The following is an 18251-nucleotide window of genomic DNA, read 5'->3' on the forward strand; positions in this document are numbered from 1 at the left end:
GATTGTCTTTGTAGGATTTAAGCCCTACAGGCCACTAAACACCAACCAATACCTAATTATATGACCAAGAGTTAGTGCCTTGGGGAGCCATGAAAAGTGAAGTGTCCCAAAGGATGAATAGTTGGAAGGACATGCAATATAGCATTAAAGGTTGCAAGGGATGTACAGTCACTAGAGGTGAAGACTCGGAAAAAATAAATGTCATAGAAGGTGAGCAGCAAACCACCAATCATGCCATCAGTCAACATTTTCCGATTTAAAGATGCAAAGATTTGATGAGGGTGGATCCTATGTAAGGTTATTTATAGCTGTAGTCTTGAGTGTAAAATTTAGCATGGGTGCCATTGAATATGTATATAAAGAGAATAACCCGGAAAGGATTCCATGCAAGCCAACTAGGGACTAGAATTAGTTGGTATTGTGTTTTGATCCCATCACTATCTTGCTAGGGTCAACTGATGAAGACTTGAATCTGCTGCACGTTCACCAGTTTGGTACATAGAATTTTTTTCCACAAGCATTTGCTTTAGAGAAACCTCGTACTTATAAATTATAATATCATAAACAAATGAGGTCTGCTGATACAGCAAATTCAAACTTTCCTATTGTGATCCAAACATCCAAATCTTACTTAACTACTTTCCTTTTAACAGGTAAATTTCAGTGCAAAATTTATCAGACCTCATCTTGATTCTTGACAGTTCCAAAACATTTAAACTGCTTCACAGAATTTATAAGTCATAGCACATAAAAGAACTAGTTTCCAAGTGTTTGAACTCAATAACATTGCAAAACAAAAGACCGATGACCAATCAATAAGATTGAAGGTACGAACCTCATATTTGGACGACAGTTTGGATCAGGATGAAGCAACCATAAACAAAATGCAATCTCTTTGGGCCACTCTAGTAGCAACTGAGGAGGAGGGACACGATGTTTAAGATCTGACATTATTTTTGATTGCTCTGCTTCTGAGATGAAGGGACAGAATAGCTGGTAACACAATATTTCAAATAGATGTAACTGCTGAATTTTAAAAAACACATTTCATATGCCATCTTCTTGACATATCACATTAACCGCACTACTTTTAGTATTTCAATCATTAAGTCTGTTATGTATTCTGATACTTAAAACATATCTCCTGAAAATATGCAATCCAAATTTCCTAAGCTTCACTCACCTCAAAAAAGAGAATTCCTAGAGAGTAAATATTTGACGAAAATGAGCATGATCCTCCTGCAAGCTCCTCTGGACTAGTGTACCACATTTGTTCCATATGAATGATCTGCTTTAATTCATTCTGCCAAAACTTCTTTTGACTGCTCTCTTCCTCTACTTTGGCCTTCATTTTAGTATTTCTCATCCCTCCCCCTGCATCTAATATCCTTTCCACTGAAATTTCATGGGAAGAATATGCTGATGCAACAGAAGCTAAATGCTTATGAACATTGCTTTCACCCGTATTTGGGGCACCAGAATGAGTGCATGATTTTGAATTTTCTGGCTCACTGTTGATGGCGTCTGCACGGCGTGTATTCTGTGCTGGTATGCTTTGGTCCTCTTGTCCTGTCCTTACAAGCTGTGTTTCTTCATTCATATTGCATATATTGTTATGTCTGGTCATGTGCAAAGAGATCCTTCCATTACAACAATCTGATGAATTGGAACCTGAATTAGCCAAAGAATTAGTACAATCTGTCAAAGATATGTGATTGACTGATGATATTCTCAAACATGAGGGTCTTAAATTTTGCAAAACCAGTCTTTCAGAATGTGCACGGTCTATGGTCTCTCCAATTTGCAAAAATATGTGCAGGCATTCCAACCAATCCACCACCCTCTCTGGTCTTGCAAGCCATTGTCTCAGAGTCATAGTGCCCAATTTTGCATCATCCTTCAAGTGAGCCAGATCAGTCTTATGTTGAAATGAACCTGAATATTTGTTATTTTCAGACTTGCTTGAATATGGAGTCTCATTTGAAAGACCAAGACTGGTGCTTAGATGCAATCCTGGGCAGTCGGTTCGGACCTCCAGAGGATTAAAGTCTCCTTGCGTACATATATTCTCCCCTGAGCTACTTCTCCCATTCTGCTCCTCCTTATCCTCTCCTAATTTTATATCCATTTGATCAGCTAAGGCGGGACACACATATTCAGGTTGGTGCTCCACCTTGTGTTCACATTCTTCAGATATAAAATGACCATCTTAAGTTTCATAAGATGAAATTTCACCTGCAAAGTTCTATACATCTTCCATGCTGCAATTCGTGCTAACCAAGTCATCTTTGCACTCATTACCCAAGAAAAAACACCAGTTTTCCTTGAACCCTCCCACGAATTTCCCTCCAAAAAATGCATAGAAACTGAAAATCGCTATACACATTTCTCATATACATTTTCAAAATGGTCTCCAAGCATGAACCTTATGTCATAGAAGCAGGGTCCAATATACTTACTAGTAGTCATCTTGCACTACAGGTTGCCTTACTGGTTTCCTTTTCTTTAAAGTGAACCCGGAATCACCAGGACTGCTATAATAAAAAAATTGTAAGTAGAAGGGATGAACCTTCCAAGTCACTGTAAGAAACCAAGTACCCAAGAAACATAAAGTTACATTTTAACACAGGGTTTTACAATCTCAAAGTCAAAATTATTACAAATTTAATAATCTTTGTTATTTCCAAGGCAAATGACTCCACCAGAATAAAATTAGCAACTTGGCTCAGCGAACACCATCAATGGTAGGGTTTACCTTTTGTGTTGAGCATTTTGAGGTGAATTAATAGCCTTTCGCTGTTCATAATCACTTTCTCTCTAAGCAACAGAGACCCGTGATTCCGAGCATGTTCTTGATATAAAAGCTGCTGCAGCTGAAATCTGCAACGAGAGGTGACCCGTGACAATAGAATTCACAATCCAATAAATGGAATTGAAAATTCAACAGTGGTCGATGCAGAACTCTGATCCCTGTTTTTAAGCCCTGACCTTGATCACCCCAAGATATTGCGTTTAAGCCCTGGCCCTGATCGCCCCAAGATATTGTGTTTAAGTCCCGGCCTTGATCAGCCCAAGATATTGTGTTTAAACCCTGACCTTAATCAGCCTAAAATAAAAAGTCAAGAAAACTGGCATTTGCCACCTCCTAGCCACACCCACATGCATTTCAGTCTGTAGAGAAAACTTGCAAGATGTATTCACATACACTCTGCTACTTCAAACACATTATTGCAATTCTATGGAAATCCAACCAATGATATGGTGGAATGATTGATGCTTACACTCCTCTGAGCTAACACACGTTGTTATGCCTTGCAACTCATCATCATCCTCATCGCAAAAACAGCATTATTCATCATTCCCAAGCATGAAAATCATCGCCTGACATCCCTGTGGAACTGCATGCTGAAGGACCAAACCCTTCTAGCAGAATCTCCCGCCATTAATAATCCTCAACGGATGTCCCTATCGAATTCAATTCAGTTCAATCCATTGTGTATCTTTCGAACAAAAGCACCACATGCAGGTCAGAACATACAGAGCATTGTTCAAAGAACAGGAAATGGAAATACTGAGCACCTCGGATCGAACTGAAGCGAGGGATCGCTGGAGAAACGCAAGTGGGTATAGCAGATATGGCGCTCGTCGACCCAGAAACTGAGAATTGACATTAATAATTTCGTACCTTTCCCATACGACGTGGCCTCAATGCAACCAAGTCTTGTGCTGCAACAAAAACAAAATATCCACGCCAACATCGAATTAATAAATGGTGGAGCTTAGGACAACAGTGTGAAACGGCTACAATGATTTTAATGACAGAAAAAGTGTGATGGTTGGCATGCACTTTTCATTCCCTTCCAAGGAACGTTGGGCTCCCTTTGACTTTCTTTCCGCTCAGAGAGTCACATAGACAAATTTAGAGTTTCGTACGCATCACCTTCTGTGTGTTTTTTGTTTCTTTGTTTTTGGTATAACATTTATTGAGGAGAAGCTCCTTTGACATGTGAACGCGTCATGGTTATGGGTTAACAAAAGGACAATGGAAATTATTTAGTATATATAATTGATGATGGATAATATTGTTAGGTATTTGAGTATTAAATGTTTCAAAGATAGGTTAGGTGGTCAAGTTTTTGTTGCTATGTATCTAGTTTATTGGGGGTTATGAAGTCAAATTTCTTCGATGCTTTTGGGGTTAGGTCTTGCTAGTTTGGCCAACGGGTAGATCCCTTTGGATTGATCTATCTGAATTTTCCCGTGGATATAGCAACCACTTAGTGTCCATGAATTGCATTAAAAAAAGGTATTTGAGTATTAAATAGTAGGAAAATTTATTATAATTCAGTTGTCAAACTAGTAGTGGGACAATTATCATTGGTTGTTATCCACTAAAGCATGTTGTTTCATCATTGTTATTCAAGGAAAACTACGCCACCTAGAATTCCTTGTTGGTGGTCCTTAAGGGGGTAGGCTTTCACTTTTGTCAGATGTCTTTGGGTCTTAGGGAATATCGAGGCTCTGAGTAATGTTTTTCTTAAGAAATATAGGGTCAAGGATTTGAACAATAAGTATAGGAGATATAGGTGTATTTTTTAAATTTGTGAAATTGACATTTCAATAGTCTAAGTAAGCTCTTCAATATTGAGCACTCTCTCCCATAGTCTTAGCAACTGGATAATTAACTTGTGATACAAAACATAACCTTAATTGAACTTGAACTTGGTGGGATCAATGGAGAAAAATAATAATGAAGACATAAGGCCCTTTTGGGATAGAATCAACCAACTCCAAAGGAAATCTTCACCCTGCAAATGAAACACAACTAAGCAATCTCAAGCATCACAATAGGTGTGGATATAAAATTAGAGCACTGAACCATTATTTGATGAACTAAAGATGAGATGTACAACCTTCGTCAAAAAATTGAGAATCTTCACTCATCTTTGGTAAAAGGATCGACAAATTCAGCACAACCAAGCAATGAGAGGCCCACAATTGCACAACTATTGTCTGATCTGAATGCAAATAATTCAATGAACCAAGATGATAACAAGAAGGAAGGTGGCTCCTCAAAATATAACTTCTATATATACTAATTTGTAAATGATATCTTATTTTGCAAGTTTTATGCACTTTTATGTACATAGACATAATAGAAAATTAGGGGAAAAATATTAATTTTTTTGGGAAAAGGGTCTTGTGAGGTACCAATGACATAAAAACAGTATCTAGTCGAGGCTTTAAATTTTGGGTGAATTTGCAAATGTAACAACTACATAGTAACAAATGTAGATTTGAAGTAATAGAATTTACATTCTCATTCTTGTTAAAATAAAAGGTATTTGAGTAATTTTGTGTAAGATAGTTTAAACCTTTTATGTTTTGTTTTCTGTTTTGGTTATTTTTAAACATTTTTTTTCAAAATTTACTTGAAATGTTTTTCAAGCTTCTTATCCATTTTCGAAATTTTGATTGAAGTAGTTAAAAAATTTGATATCACTAAGAACTTTATTGTTGGATTTTAGTAAAAAAACCAAAACATAAAACATGTATACAATATGATTTTGTGCACGTAAGTGCATGATATGACGGTCGGGTGGGTCAGTTTGCACGGCCCCCGGCCAGTTTCGAGTCCTGCGGAGGCTGCTGCTGCAGCGCATGTTGAGCCATGGTGATGGCGATTATTGTCTCGATGTGACAGCTGTCATTCTGACACGCATTTGTACTATATATGTAAAAAAAGAGGGCCCATAATGCTTCTAAAGGGAACTAGCCCCTCCCATTTTTAAAAATACAATATGATTTTGTGTTAGATAGTTTCTTATTCAAATCTCTTAAGAGAGACATATTAATTTATATCAATAAGTTTATTAGAGATGATATTTGTTAATGTGTGGAAGCATCCATTGTGTTTTCTTATAAGTTTTTTTTAAATAAAATAAAATCTCTACACAAAATATATGATCGTAATTTACATGGAATATCAATGTTATAACACATCAAAAACACATGATAATGACTTCCTAACATTGCTCGCGATACAATTGGTGTTAAGTGTCCTTGCAAGTTGTTTCAAAATTGTAGTTGCATTGATTGTTATATATCGTCATCCAAACATTTATTGTATGGATCACTACATGCAACACAAGTAAAAGTTATAGCAACATCAAGGAACAATTATGGATGTAATGAATAAGAAAAACTCCAATAACCTTGATCATTTGTGGGTACAACAAGAAAATGTATACAAAACTACGTATAACTTCTAACCACCTTAAGAGTCCATAGATGGAAGGAAAATCCCAATCTAAGATGTAATAAAAATTTTGGTCACCTTAAAGTTATATGGATGTAACAAAAGAGCACATTTAAAATTAGGTCAAAGTCTCACTTAACATAATTCATAAATGCATTGAAAAAATAAATTTTAGACCATATAAAAGTCCCAACAAACTCACAATTCACAAATGTGAACAAAACTTAAATTTGAGACCAAGGAAAAGATTTGGTAACCTTAATGATCTAGAGATGACAAAAGACCAAGTCAAAGACTATGAAAAAGTTCTAACAAACTTCACAATCCATGGATAGAATGTATAACTGATTATATAACTAGGTAAATTTTTTAACAACTATAACAATCCACAACTAGAATTCATGTTATAATTCTTAGCAGCGTTCACAATCCATTTATACAATGGAAAAACATATTATAATTGGAAAAAGTCTTAATAACCCTAACAATCTCTAGATATAACAAAATTAAACATAATATCAATTAAAAACCTTAGTACCTACAATGCAATCATCTAAGGTCAACTAAAAACCTAGACAACCTTGAAATTGCTCTTGATAACTTTTCAAAAATAAAATTCCAAAATATACTTCTTAACAACTTATACAATGAAAAAAACATTTAACAATAAAAATTTAAAATTTAAAACCTTAAATACAACAAAATTAAATATAAAACCATTTAAAAACCTTATTAACCCACATAATCTACCTACCCAACCATCTAAGTTTGATTGAATACACTTACAACGTTGAATATGTTCTTGATAACCTTTATAATTCATGAAAATAATGAAAAATTACATTATTTTATTAATAACTAGGGAAAAGTATTAATAACTTTCGAAACCCAAATATGTAATAAAAAAAATAAATTTTAATAAAGGTAAAATTCTTAACAACTTTTTCATATTATTAAAATGGAATCAAAAAATGTCTTTGAAATCAAGTAAAAGCTCTAATAAACTCGATAATTTATAAATTTAAATTAAATAAATAGTAATAATAAATAATTAAATAAAAATTAACATATAAAATATAACAAAATGAGATATTAGAGATAAAATAGAATTTTTAACCATTTAGGAAATCCATGAATGCAATGAAAAGCTAAAAAAAAATAACCTTAAAAACATAATTAAAAACTTATATTTATAATTACAATTTTAACAAATTATCAATTTATTTTCTATAATATAATAAATATAAATTTAATATTTTAATAATTATTCAAAATTAAAAATAAACATAATAATTTTAATATAGTATGCAAAATTATAAATTAGATGATTTAGATTATGCCTTAACACTGTTTCTATTTGGTTCAGAGTTCATCTTCTTCAGTCATAAGGAAACATGCCCAAGACCCAAAGGCATTTGGCAGGAGCAAAAACATGTCCTCTTATGAACTACTAACGGGTATCTCAAGGTGGAATGGTTTTCTTTGAATAATGGTGATGAGTCAACTTGCATTTACGGATAGTAGCTAGTGATGGCTATCTTCACTACTAGTTTAGCAACTGAGTTTCGACAAATTTTCTCATTGTGAAAGGAACAAAAAAAATCAAAAATCAAAAACAAAAAACTATAAATTATATTATTAATCATTATAGAGGAAATTTCAGCCTAAAAGTGCCCATGAAATTTTCATGTAGTTTTCATGTCATAATAGGTAAGCCAATCAAAATATTTTAAATTTAAAAAGAGATACATGTAAATATTTTAGAGGGAAAAGAAGAAAACTATTTTTTTAATTGTATTTTTCATTGATCTCCTTATAGGTTTACTCAAATTTCATGTGTAAATACACGTTGGATGCATAATTAAATTCCACATCTAACGAGTACCCATTATGCATACTTTTGAGAAGACCCACATCGATAAAAACTGAAGATACACTAAAAATCATAACACTTATTTTAATATTTTAACTATTATTTTATTATTTTTCTGTAGGAGACCTCTATTAAGCTGAAATTTCCCCTAATAGTAATCATAACTAAAACAATCAACTATATTTAAAATATGATGAAACTGCCCACAGTGCATAGAATAGACAATGATGGGGTGTGTTGTTAAGAAACTTTGTGGTGTGAAGGTCGTCAGTTTGAAACTTCGTGGGAAAATATCCAGCCATATTAAAGGTTATTGTGACCCAGGCTGAGCATGATCTCCGGGTGATCTTGACGGTTAAATGCCCCTGGATAATGATTTCTCAAGCCAAAGTAAGTGTGCATTCATCTCATGACTCACACAACTTAACAAACAAAAGAAAATATGATGAAAATCTTAATTAATGTAATATCACAATAACTATGTTGTATTATAAATATAACCATAAATTACATTATTAATCATCATAAATAGAAGAATCAACTATATTCAAAATATGATGAAAGTCTCTGTCGATATAATATTATTTTGATACCTTATAAGTTAAATCATATATATATATATATATATATATATATATATATATATTGTAAGCTTGGTGGGACTACATCTTCATCATGTCTAATATATCACCCCGATCACGGTGAGGAATTGAACTAGTGACTTCACATCAAGGAGTGCCTTAACAGAGCATCCGATCACCCTCTATCCAAGACCCCATGAACTTAAATATAGATATATTAAAATAATTTATTATTTTAAAATTGTATTAATTAATTATTTTAATAAATTGTATTTATTTAAAAATAATTATATTATAATCTAATCTTCTAAAAATATTTAAATATAATGATATTAAACCTATTTTGGATCATTTTGATATGAATATTTTAATTTTGTATAATTCACTTTATTGTGCTACAAAGCACAGTTTACAACTTAGTATGAGGGAAATGTGTAATTCCTTTTGTGTTCAACCTCGAGTTGACATGTGTCATTTTTAAAATAAAAATAAAATATTGTCTAACTAAAAAACAATGTTGGCTATATATATATATATATATATATATATATATATATGGATGGGGTTAGTTTTAATTAATAAATATAACAACTTTTGTTTGGCTAAGAGCTCATCTTCCTTAAATATTAGGAAATAGGTTAATGACCCAAGACCCAGACACATATAGCGGGATTGAAAGCCAACTCCCTTACGAGCCACAAATGAGTAATTAAAGGTGGAGTGATTTTCCTTGAAAAATAATGATGAGTCAAACTGCATTTGCAAATAGTAGCCAATGATGGTTGTCTTCAATGTTGCTTTGAACATTGAGTTATGATAGGTTTTCTCACTATTAAAAGAAATTGTTAGTTTTAATTAAAAGCATTATAAAAAATTAATATTATCACTCTCATTGTCCCCATTCCATTAGTTATTGATATTACAACCTAGTATGATGGAAATGTGTTAAAAATATCTCTCTCACATCCATAAATAAAATATTTGAATGTCCATGTTTTTTTTTTGAAGAGAAATCTAGAACAGGGTCGGTTTAGTATTGGCATGAGTATGATTTTTTTTTGAAGAGAAATCTAGAACAGGGCCGGTTTAGTATTGGCATGAGTATCACAGACATGTACATGGTAAATATATCTCTCTCTGGTAGCCATAAATAAAATATTTCAATGTCTATGTTTTTTTTTTTGTGAATAGAGGAATCCGCAAATGGGCTGGTTTGGTACCATGGCTTGACGAAGGGATGATTCTACCACTATAACCCCTAAGTTTCCCCTTTGACAAAAACAGGTACTTCGAGGGTTTTAAACCCGAAATCTCTGGGTACACAACACTTCATTTCGAGTGTGATTGCAAATTGAGTTGCCTGAGGAAGACTAAAATTTTATTTTACTATTAATGTCCATGTTAAATAACATAACTTTATATAAACATTAGCGAAAAATAAAATAATTAAAAGTAAAAAATCATAAGAAGATGTATAATTCTTATATTTTTTAAAATATTTTAATATAGACTTAAATAAATTATTTGAATATCTATATTAATTAATATAATTAATATATTTTAATATTAATTTGAGAGAGAGAAAATAATTTTCTAACATTGATCATAATAAAATATTTCAATATCAAAAAGAGAAATAGGTGAAAGTAAAAAAAATCAGTTAATTCTTAATAAGAAGAGAGATTGTTATTCATTCAATTTTTTGACATTTAATAATAATAATAATAAATCCAACATCACTGATAAATAAAATATTTTAATATGTAGAGTTAAATAATATTGAAATGTATTTAAAAATATATTAATAACAATAAAATATTTTAACACAAACAATGTATAAATAGAATATTTCAATGTTTATGTTAATTAAAATATTTCAATATCGAATATGTATATATTCTATAAAAAAATATGGTTAAAATATTTCAAGTAATTTCATTATTTTATATTTTGATTTCTCTTTTCAAAGATATTTTTTGATTAATTTTGTTGAAATTCAACAAAAGAAAATTGTTTAATTTAAGTGATCAAGGGAATTTTCAAGGCATTTAATCCGTTTATGCATTCAAATATGCAAATTTAAATAATGGAAAATTATACATAATATATACATACATACATATAAAAAGAACTAATATAGGTCCATCTTAACCACACATCAACATTTTTTCAAGTTTTGCACTATAGGAGAGGTTTGCACCTCAAAAAATTTGATATGCAATATATTTTTATCATTTACATGGATGTAAATATTTTATGGAAAATTTTATTGATTTACTAGTCAAATAAGGATTTGAAATGGGAATGATGTGTGTTTCTTCAAAGTATAATTTCATTTCAATATATTGTATGTTTTTTTGTGTGTGTGGGTAAGGGTGGTTCCTTCTATTCCTTTGCAAAAACAGGTTTACATTATCATTTGTAGCACCAGATGGTCTCAACCTACCCGGCGGGAAACCAGGTATGTTGACCATTTGGTAGCTTCATATCCACAATCCAGAATCTATATAACCAAATAAGTCTAAAAAAAAGCCAAATATACAAAGAGTTCTCCTACTATCTTGTCTCTACTTATACTCACAAAAAACATGTTAAGAATGTAAAAGAAAGGTCACTACTCATTAGAATCAACTGATGTAGGATCTTTGGTGCTAGATCCTGGTTGATTAGCAAGTGGTAAACAAGGAAAGTTGTGCTCTAACTAAATCACCTTTGCATCCAATTGAACTAGAAAACATCTAATTTGTTGCATATCATATTTGATGGCCTCTAAAATATTTGGCAGCCCAACCTATCCAATTTGAGGAATCGCCGGAGCATTTGTAAGCAACCTCTTTACCCTCCAAAACAATAGTAAAGACTGAGTCTATAAGGACTAGCAACCTAGAGTATGACCCAAATCTTATATCAATTGACAAAACTCTGCTATGAGTTCCTCTTTTGTTGGTACATCCATATGTCCACACAGTGTTCAAACTGATGTATGTGGGCCCTGACCTGGCTTGAAGTAGAGCTTAGGTATTGATCACGAGTTTCCTCAATTCATTGGGCCAACCTCCCTTGGCCTTGGCATCACCCACGAGTCGAGGGCATACCTCTGCTTGCCCCCCAACTAGACCTTGACCCTCTGCTATGGGTGATCTATGTCTTAGCCATGGTCGGCAAGGTGTTGCCCTGTGGGCCTTTACTAGGATTATACTATGAGTGTCCACACTGAAGAGCCAAAATTTGAATGTGGGGAATTCCCCTATTGCTGCAATAATACTCCGTGATTAACCTTGGCTGTAAGCTAAGTTAGTGCGAGTTGGGCCTTTGGCTATCACGTCCCAAGTTTCCTGCACTCCTTCCCCTGTCACCCCACTACAGACTTGCCTTCAAATTCACACTACCACCCTTCAAACAATGATCATAAAATCCAACTGAAACTCCCAGTTTCATATGCCTTACCACTCGAATTATCTGTTTGCATTAAGGTTGGCATGGGGTGAGTGGCATGATGGCGTACTATGGATCTAAACTGGTATTCTTACATTCCCTAATGGATTTTATTGAGCCTTTTAATATAATTCATCATAACAAATATTACAGATAAATATTATGGGCTGTGCAATACCATGGGCTTGTGGTAAACCCATTAAATGACTAACTCAAATTTACATTAATTATTATTTTTAAGTAAAATTATACAACATTATTGTCATACTAAATTGTATGGAACCTCTTCAGAATACCATAATAAATCATACTATCTAAAAAAAATTAAAATTAAAATTAATGACACAATTAATCATACTATCTAAAAAAAATTAAAATTAATGACACAATTATTTTACTATTTTGTTTGTATAGAAATTTTTATTTAATATATTTTTAATTATTAGAATTTAAAAATTATTTTGAAAAAAAAATATAATTAAAATAATAAAATATTTATTTGAAATTATTAAAACAATATCCTACTTGTGTTGGGCACTTAATCCTTAAAACAATATCCTACTTGTGTTGGGTACTTAATCATGAAAGGCCTAGATTGTTTTTATGTTTATAAAATAAGGTTTGGTTTGGTTTGTTTTTTAAGGTGGGTGTTAGGTATCATAGAATTAAAATTTAAGGATAAATAATATATTATTTGAACCAATTAATTTTATTTTTGTGTTTTATTTAATATATTTGATTATTATTTGGGAGAATTTGGGTTACATCCTTCAAACTTGAAATCGAGACTCTGTAATAGTGCTTCAAATGAAATCGTTGGAGGCCAACACTTACATATGGTTTGGTTTTAATGTTTCTGCTTACACTACTTTTATAGGTCTATTTAATTTTCCTCCCCTTCCAACTCCGATGCTCCGGCTCCCGGACGAGGAAAGAAATCGGGAGTGGTCGTCGCTGGAGGAAACTTTGATTGAAAGCAAAATGGTGAATGTTGAAGCGAGGTCAGGAAGAAGAGGGGGTCTTCGTGCTTGCAAACAGGCAGACAACAAAACAAAAATGTCGGTGGCCTCAACCAGCAAGACCTAGCGGAAGAGGGGTAGGAAAACTAGAGAGGAAACATGCAGAACCTCATGCATGCATACCATGGGGGAACTCCAACACAGGTTAAGGCCATAATTTCAACATGGGAGGCGGAGTTGAATGCCAAGGCAGTGGCAAAGGCGCTTCGAACAGAGGAATGGGATCCCTTGCTCATTGATCTGGGACACACCCGAGGCCGGAACAGGTTATTCAGACAAACAATACAACTTTACTGGGTGATGAAGAACCTACTGGCAAACACCATGACATGAATCTAGAGGAACCATAATAAACACAACAAGAGGGGCCAAGCTTAAAGGATATTCAAAAGGAGATTCGAGTTGTACAAGTTCAACAATATCATCAAAATGTCCACTTTGGTCGAATGGAGAAACAAATTCAAAACATGTTGCAGAATGAAGTGCCTGGGTCGAGTGCTAAGGACCGGGCTCCCATTGAATCAACAGATGACTGAATGAAGATGAGTTAGGAAGTAATGCATTTTTTGTTACTACAATGATCTCATCGGATAACATTTACTTTGATAGTAGAATGATTAAACATATAGTAGATACAGTAGGTTATTTAGCATGGATGTATATCCTCAAATTGTTTAAATTTTGGATAGCATATGATGTTGATCGATGGCCAACATACCTAGTTTCCCTCGGGCAGATTGAGGCCACCAGGCATATTTTTTGTTACCTACCTATATATGATTAATAGAAAAAGAGAGTACTGCCAAGCTTACACACACACACACATATATATTTGATTATTATAGTTTTAAAATTATTTTGATTATTTTAATAAATATAAAATTGAAATTAATAAAATATGGTGTAAAAATGTAAAAATTTATTTTTATTTAATAATTACAAATTTTCATGAGTAAGAATCTTGTTACATATTTTTTTAAATATATATAAGTTTAACTCATATATTGATTTTTTTTTATAATAATAATAATAATTTATGGTTGAATTGAGGCTTTTGTGATCCATAATCATTTATAAGACATATTTCGGCGTAAATCACATGCAGAAAATATCTGTCGACGCGTTTCGAACCAACTAGTGTGGTTCATCGTCAGGACAAGTTGAAGAAACAGATCCAGCTTAGCATGTTAAATAGTCTGAGCAGAGCCTCCAACGGCTAACTTTGACTTTAAGACCAGGGTCATAAAAATTATTATAATTTACTGGAAATTAGTAATTATAATAATTTTTATGACCATGGTCTTAAAGTCAAAGTTAGTCGTTGGAGGCTCTGCTCAGACTATTTAACATGCTAAGCTGGATCTGTTTCTTCAACTTGTCTTGACGATGAACCACAATAGTTGGTTCGAAACGCGTCGACAAAGATTTTCTACATGTGATTTACGCCGAAATATGTCTTATAAATAGCAATTTACTTAAATTTTATGACCTTTTTAATTTTGATAATGTGAGATTTATGATAAAATAAGTATGTGGATGTTTATTAACATTTTTATCATTTATTTAATTCATAGTTATATTAGTAATTATTGATTTAAAAAAAACATTCACCAAAATTAATATATATATATATATTTGATATATAAATATAAATGAATTATCGTTAAAAATAAAATATAAATATAAATATAATACATATTATTACTAATAAAAATAGATAAATAAATCAAATAAAAATAATAATATAACTTTAGTGGTAAAAATAATCGATTAGTTTTGAGATTTCTATTTATTTAAATATTATATTTATATATAATTTATAAATAAATGAAGTTGCAAAACTTAATAAATGAATTAGATTCATAAATACTTCACCTAGCCAAAAACTATGGTTAGCCCTAATCAAAAGTCTCATTTAGGGTAGGGATAATGATTAATTTTGAAATTTCTATTTATTTAAATATATATATACATATATATTATAAATAAATAAAGTTGACAGTTATATATAAATAAATAAAGATTGATATTTATATATAGATTATAAATAAATGAAGTTGCAAAACGTAATAAATGAATTGATTCATAAAGACTCCACCTAGCCAAAACACTCTTGTTAGTCCTAATCAAAAGTCTCATTTAGGGTAGGGATAATAATTAACGTTTACTATAAGACCTTTTCTAAGTTGGCCTCGACTTTTGCTCACTTTAGTTGAAGAAAAATATATATTAATAATTTCTATTATTATTTAACATTTTGTATTGTTTTTTATGTTAAAGAATAGTGAAAAAGGGTTATAAGATTACATAATTTTGTTGATTTAAAATTTTAATAAAGTTGGTAATGTTATAAATATTTTGAAAATTAAATTGAATATGAATATAAGATATATATTATTTAATTTTATAACATAAAATGTTGGTTTTTTATCATATATATTTATTGGCATAATTAAAATATAAACTAGCATGTTTATAAATTAAATTACTGATAAATGTCTATAGACATCAAAATACTTATCTTATGATACATCTCACTGTTAAGAGTAAAAAAATAATAAAAATTGATTAAATTATAAATTTATTTTAAATTGTTATCATTATACCTACTACATGACATGGTATTACTCGTTAAATGTTGCTTTTGATTATCTATCAATTTGTCTTTGACCAACAAAAAATTGTTGTTGATCAAAGTTTACATTGTTCTTTCTTGTCTTTATATAACAATGCAAATGCCTTTTATGTAAGAAAATATAGAATGCATGCTCTTTTCTTATCCAGGTTATTTTCTTGGAAGTGATTATAGATTAAAGAGGGTAACTTGTGAAATAATTTCATGGGTGGTGAAAAATAAAAGAGAAAAGTTAATTAAATTATTTTATTGGAAAGTGAGATTTCCTTTTGAAACATGTAGTTTTAATAACTACCTTATGTGTTTATAAGACATAATAATTTGTTGAAGAAAAGATAAGTTAATTGTGTTAATTCCTTTGCAAGGGTTTGGAAAAGTTACATCTTTTGATGGGTTCTTGAAAATAACTATGTGAAAAGAACACATATGCAGAAACATAGAAACAATAGTTGATTACATGTATGGAGATATAACTATTGTGTTAGATATTTTAAAGAGAAACATGGATTTGTAGAACTATTACGTTAGATCTTTTAAAGAGAAATATGGATTTGTGTGCCGAAAAGAATAAGTATTATGGAAAGTAAAACAAGTAGTTACTTGGAATAAATGTACTAAATTCCCTTTGTAAAATACATATATCCTCATGCAAGAAATAATGATTAACATGTTAGTCACAATAGTCCTTGTTTAGAGAAGTGCATGTCTTTGTGCATACAATAGATTTTGTAAATAGCTCTATCTTCGAAAATGTATTTTTTGAAAAAGGGCTTGCATTTCCTTGCACAATGATGATGTCTATCATGTTAGCCTTCCCTTAGGAGGGGGCATGTATTTTTATAATATCTATTGTATTGGAAAGATTACTTAGTTAGATGCACAAAAGAAAAGATAAGGGGATAGCTTTCTTTGAATAAGTTTTTATCTAATTACATGCACGAAAAGAAAAGACAAGTTGCTAATATCCTTTAAATGAAATGAATGGTTGCAGTGGTTTCCTTGGATATGAACATGTGGTGGTGTGATAATGATCATAGTAACATGGAAATTATTTTGACATGCTTGATAATTATATTTTTAAATATGTACAATGTTGTTAGAAGAAGCATGTTGTGATATTTTATCTACATCTCATGTATGCATATGAGTAGATGTTAAAGGATCGCTTTTAAAGGCTAATTGTTGATTGATTATTACTCTATCTAATCATGTTACCAAAGCTTGTTGACGACAACAATCACAGGAAACAATGGTTGTTTGTGCCAAAGACAAATTATGTTTAACATTGTGGTAGATAAAGAACTAACGATCCATGCTCATGAGTATGAGTTGCAGGATGGTACACTGATGAAGCAATCATGACAAAAGGATGTAGAGAGTGGTGACATGTAGGTAAATGGTTTCATGACAATTGTAATAGCTTTTAGCTAGGTATGTGGTATTTTAATGATATTTCATTGTAATATTTTATAACAATGGATAAGGGATGGAATCCCTTATAAGCCATTGAGTGAGGGGTGAACACCCTCATGATTGTTTAATAATAAAATTAAACATTTGCTAGTTTTCACCCTACGGGGTTTCCAGGGTATATCGATGTTCAATGATGTGATTGATTATTGTGTCAGTTTGATGATGTTGATTCCTTATCTGATGTGATAATCATAATATCAAGTATGTGATTAATTAATCTAGTTAAGGGAATCATGAAATAGATGCAAGGTTCATCAGACAATTTATGTTAATATACTACAATAGTACTACAACAGTGATTGTTAATGGTTATGCAACTTACTATCTTCTATTGAAAGTTACTTTATGTACTAATGAACATTCTATCTAATGGTTAATGAGGAATGTGGAATAGTGATTTGGATAATTACTTGTGGGTAATTTGTGTAAAAAAAATTCTAACTCCCTGCATTTTCATGTGAGGTTACCGGGGTATGTTACAAGTGGTATCAGAGCTAAAGGTTGTAGCACTGGCACCTTTGGGAATTGTTAAGCGGAAAAGAAATCGTGGTATGCCAACTTGGGCATTAGCTCAGCTATGAGTCTAACAATCTACACATTGATATATATAGTAGAATACTTTTGACATGATATGTGTGATTCATGTTTATAAACACATTAAAGAGTAGTAAGTAATAAAGTATACTGCAAAACTATGTTCATGAAATTTAAATCCTGATGCGGATAAAAGAAAATAAAACATTTGTCACACTTATGAACAATATTAAACACTCACTAAGGAAAGTGAGAAACAACTACCAAGTTTTACAAATATGGAAATATTAATGATACATTTAATGAACATGAATGAAGTTACAATGCACTACCTTTAATGAGTGAATGCATGAATGTAAATATGGGGAAACATCCTTGAATAGGACGATAGAGTGTTTTAAAAGGACATTGGAAGAACCCCTTTAGATATTGAAAATAAACA

The 18251-nt window shown here is 31.5% G+C and overlaps 1 protein-coding gene across 2 annotated transcripts; it reads right to left on the reverse strand.

The window, feature by feature from the left end:
- Positions 1-762: 762 nt before the first annotated feature.
- LOC149185378 (protein SPA1-RELATED 3-like) lies at positions 763-3733 on the reverse strand. Of its 2 annotated transcripts, none has more exons than XM_089417916.1 (3): positions 2756-3733; positions 1184-2531; positions 763-993 (listed from the first exon to the last, which is right to left on the reverse strand). In XM_089417916.1, exons 2-3 carry the CDS (start codon positions 2126-2128, stop codon positions 778-780), a joined length of 1161 nt encoding a protein of 386 aa, XP_089274042.1. In that variant the 5' UTR covers positions 2129-2531; positions 2756-3733; the 3' UTR covers positions 763-777. The 2 variants fall into 2 exon arrangements, with proteins under 2 accessions (XP_089274042.1, XP_089274041.1); XM_089417915.1 differs by having other exon boundaries at positions 1184-2580.
- Between the last annotated feature and the right edge of the window lie 14518 nt (positions 3734-18251).

This window comes from Pinus tabuliformis, chromosome 3_2 (assembly GCF_031772625.1).
Source record: "Pinus tabuliformis cultivar Carrire ecotype Pingquan chromosome 3_2, CPIR1, whole genome shotgun sequence".
NCBI classification, from domain to species: domain Eukaryota; kingdom Viridiplantae; phylum Streptophyta; class Pinopsida; order Pinales; family Pinaceae; genus Pinus; species Pinus tabuliformis.

Bases quoted from the DNA above. Each gene is read 5' to 3' on its own strand.
- LOC149185378 (XM_089417916.1), bottom strand. From the start codon at position 2,128: ATGGATATAAAATTAGGAGAGGATAAGGAGGAGCAGAATGGGAGAAGT. The intron at 994-1,183 runs GTGAGTGAAGCT...TTGTGTTACCAG, and splicing joins TAGGAATTCTCTTTTTTGAG to CTATTCTGTCCCTTCATCTC.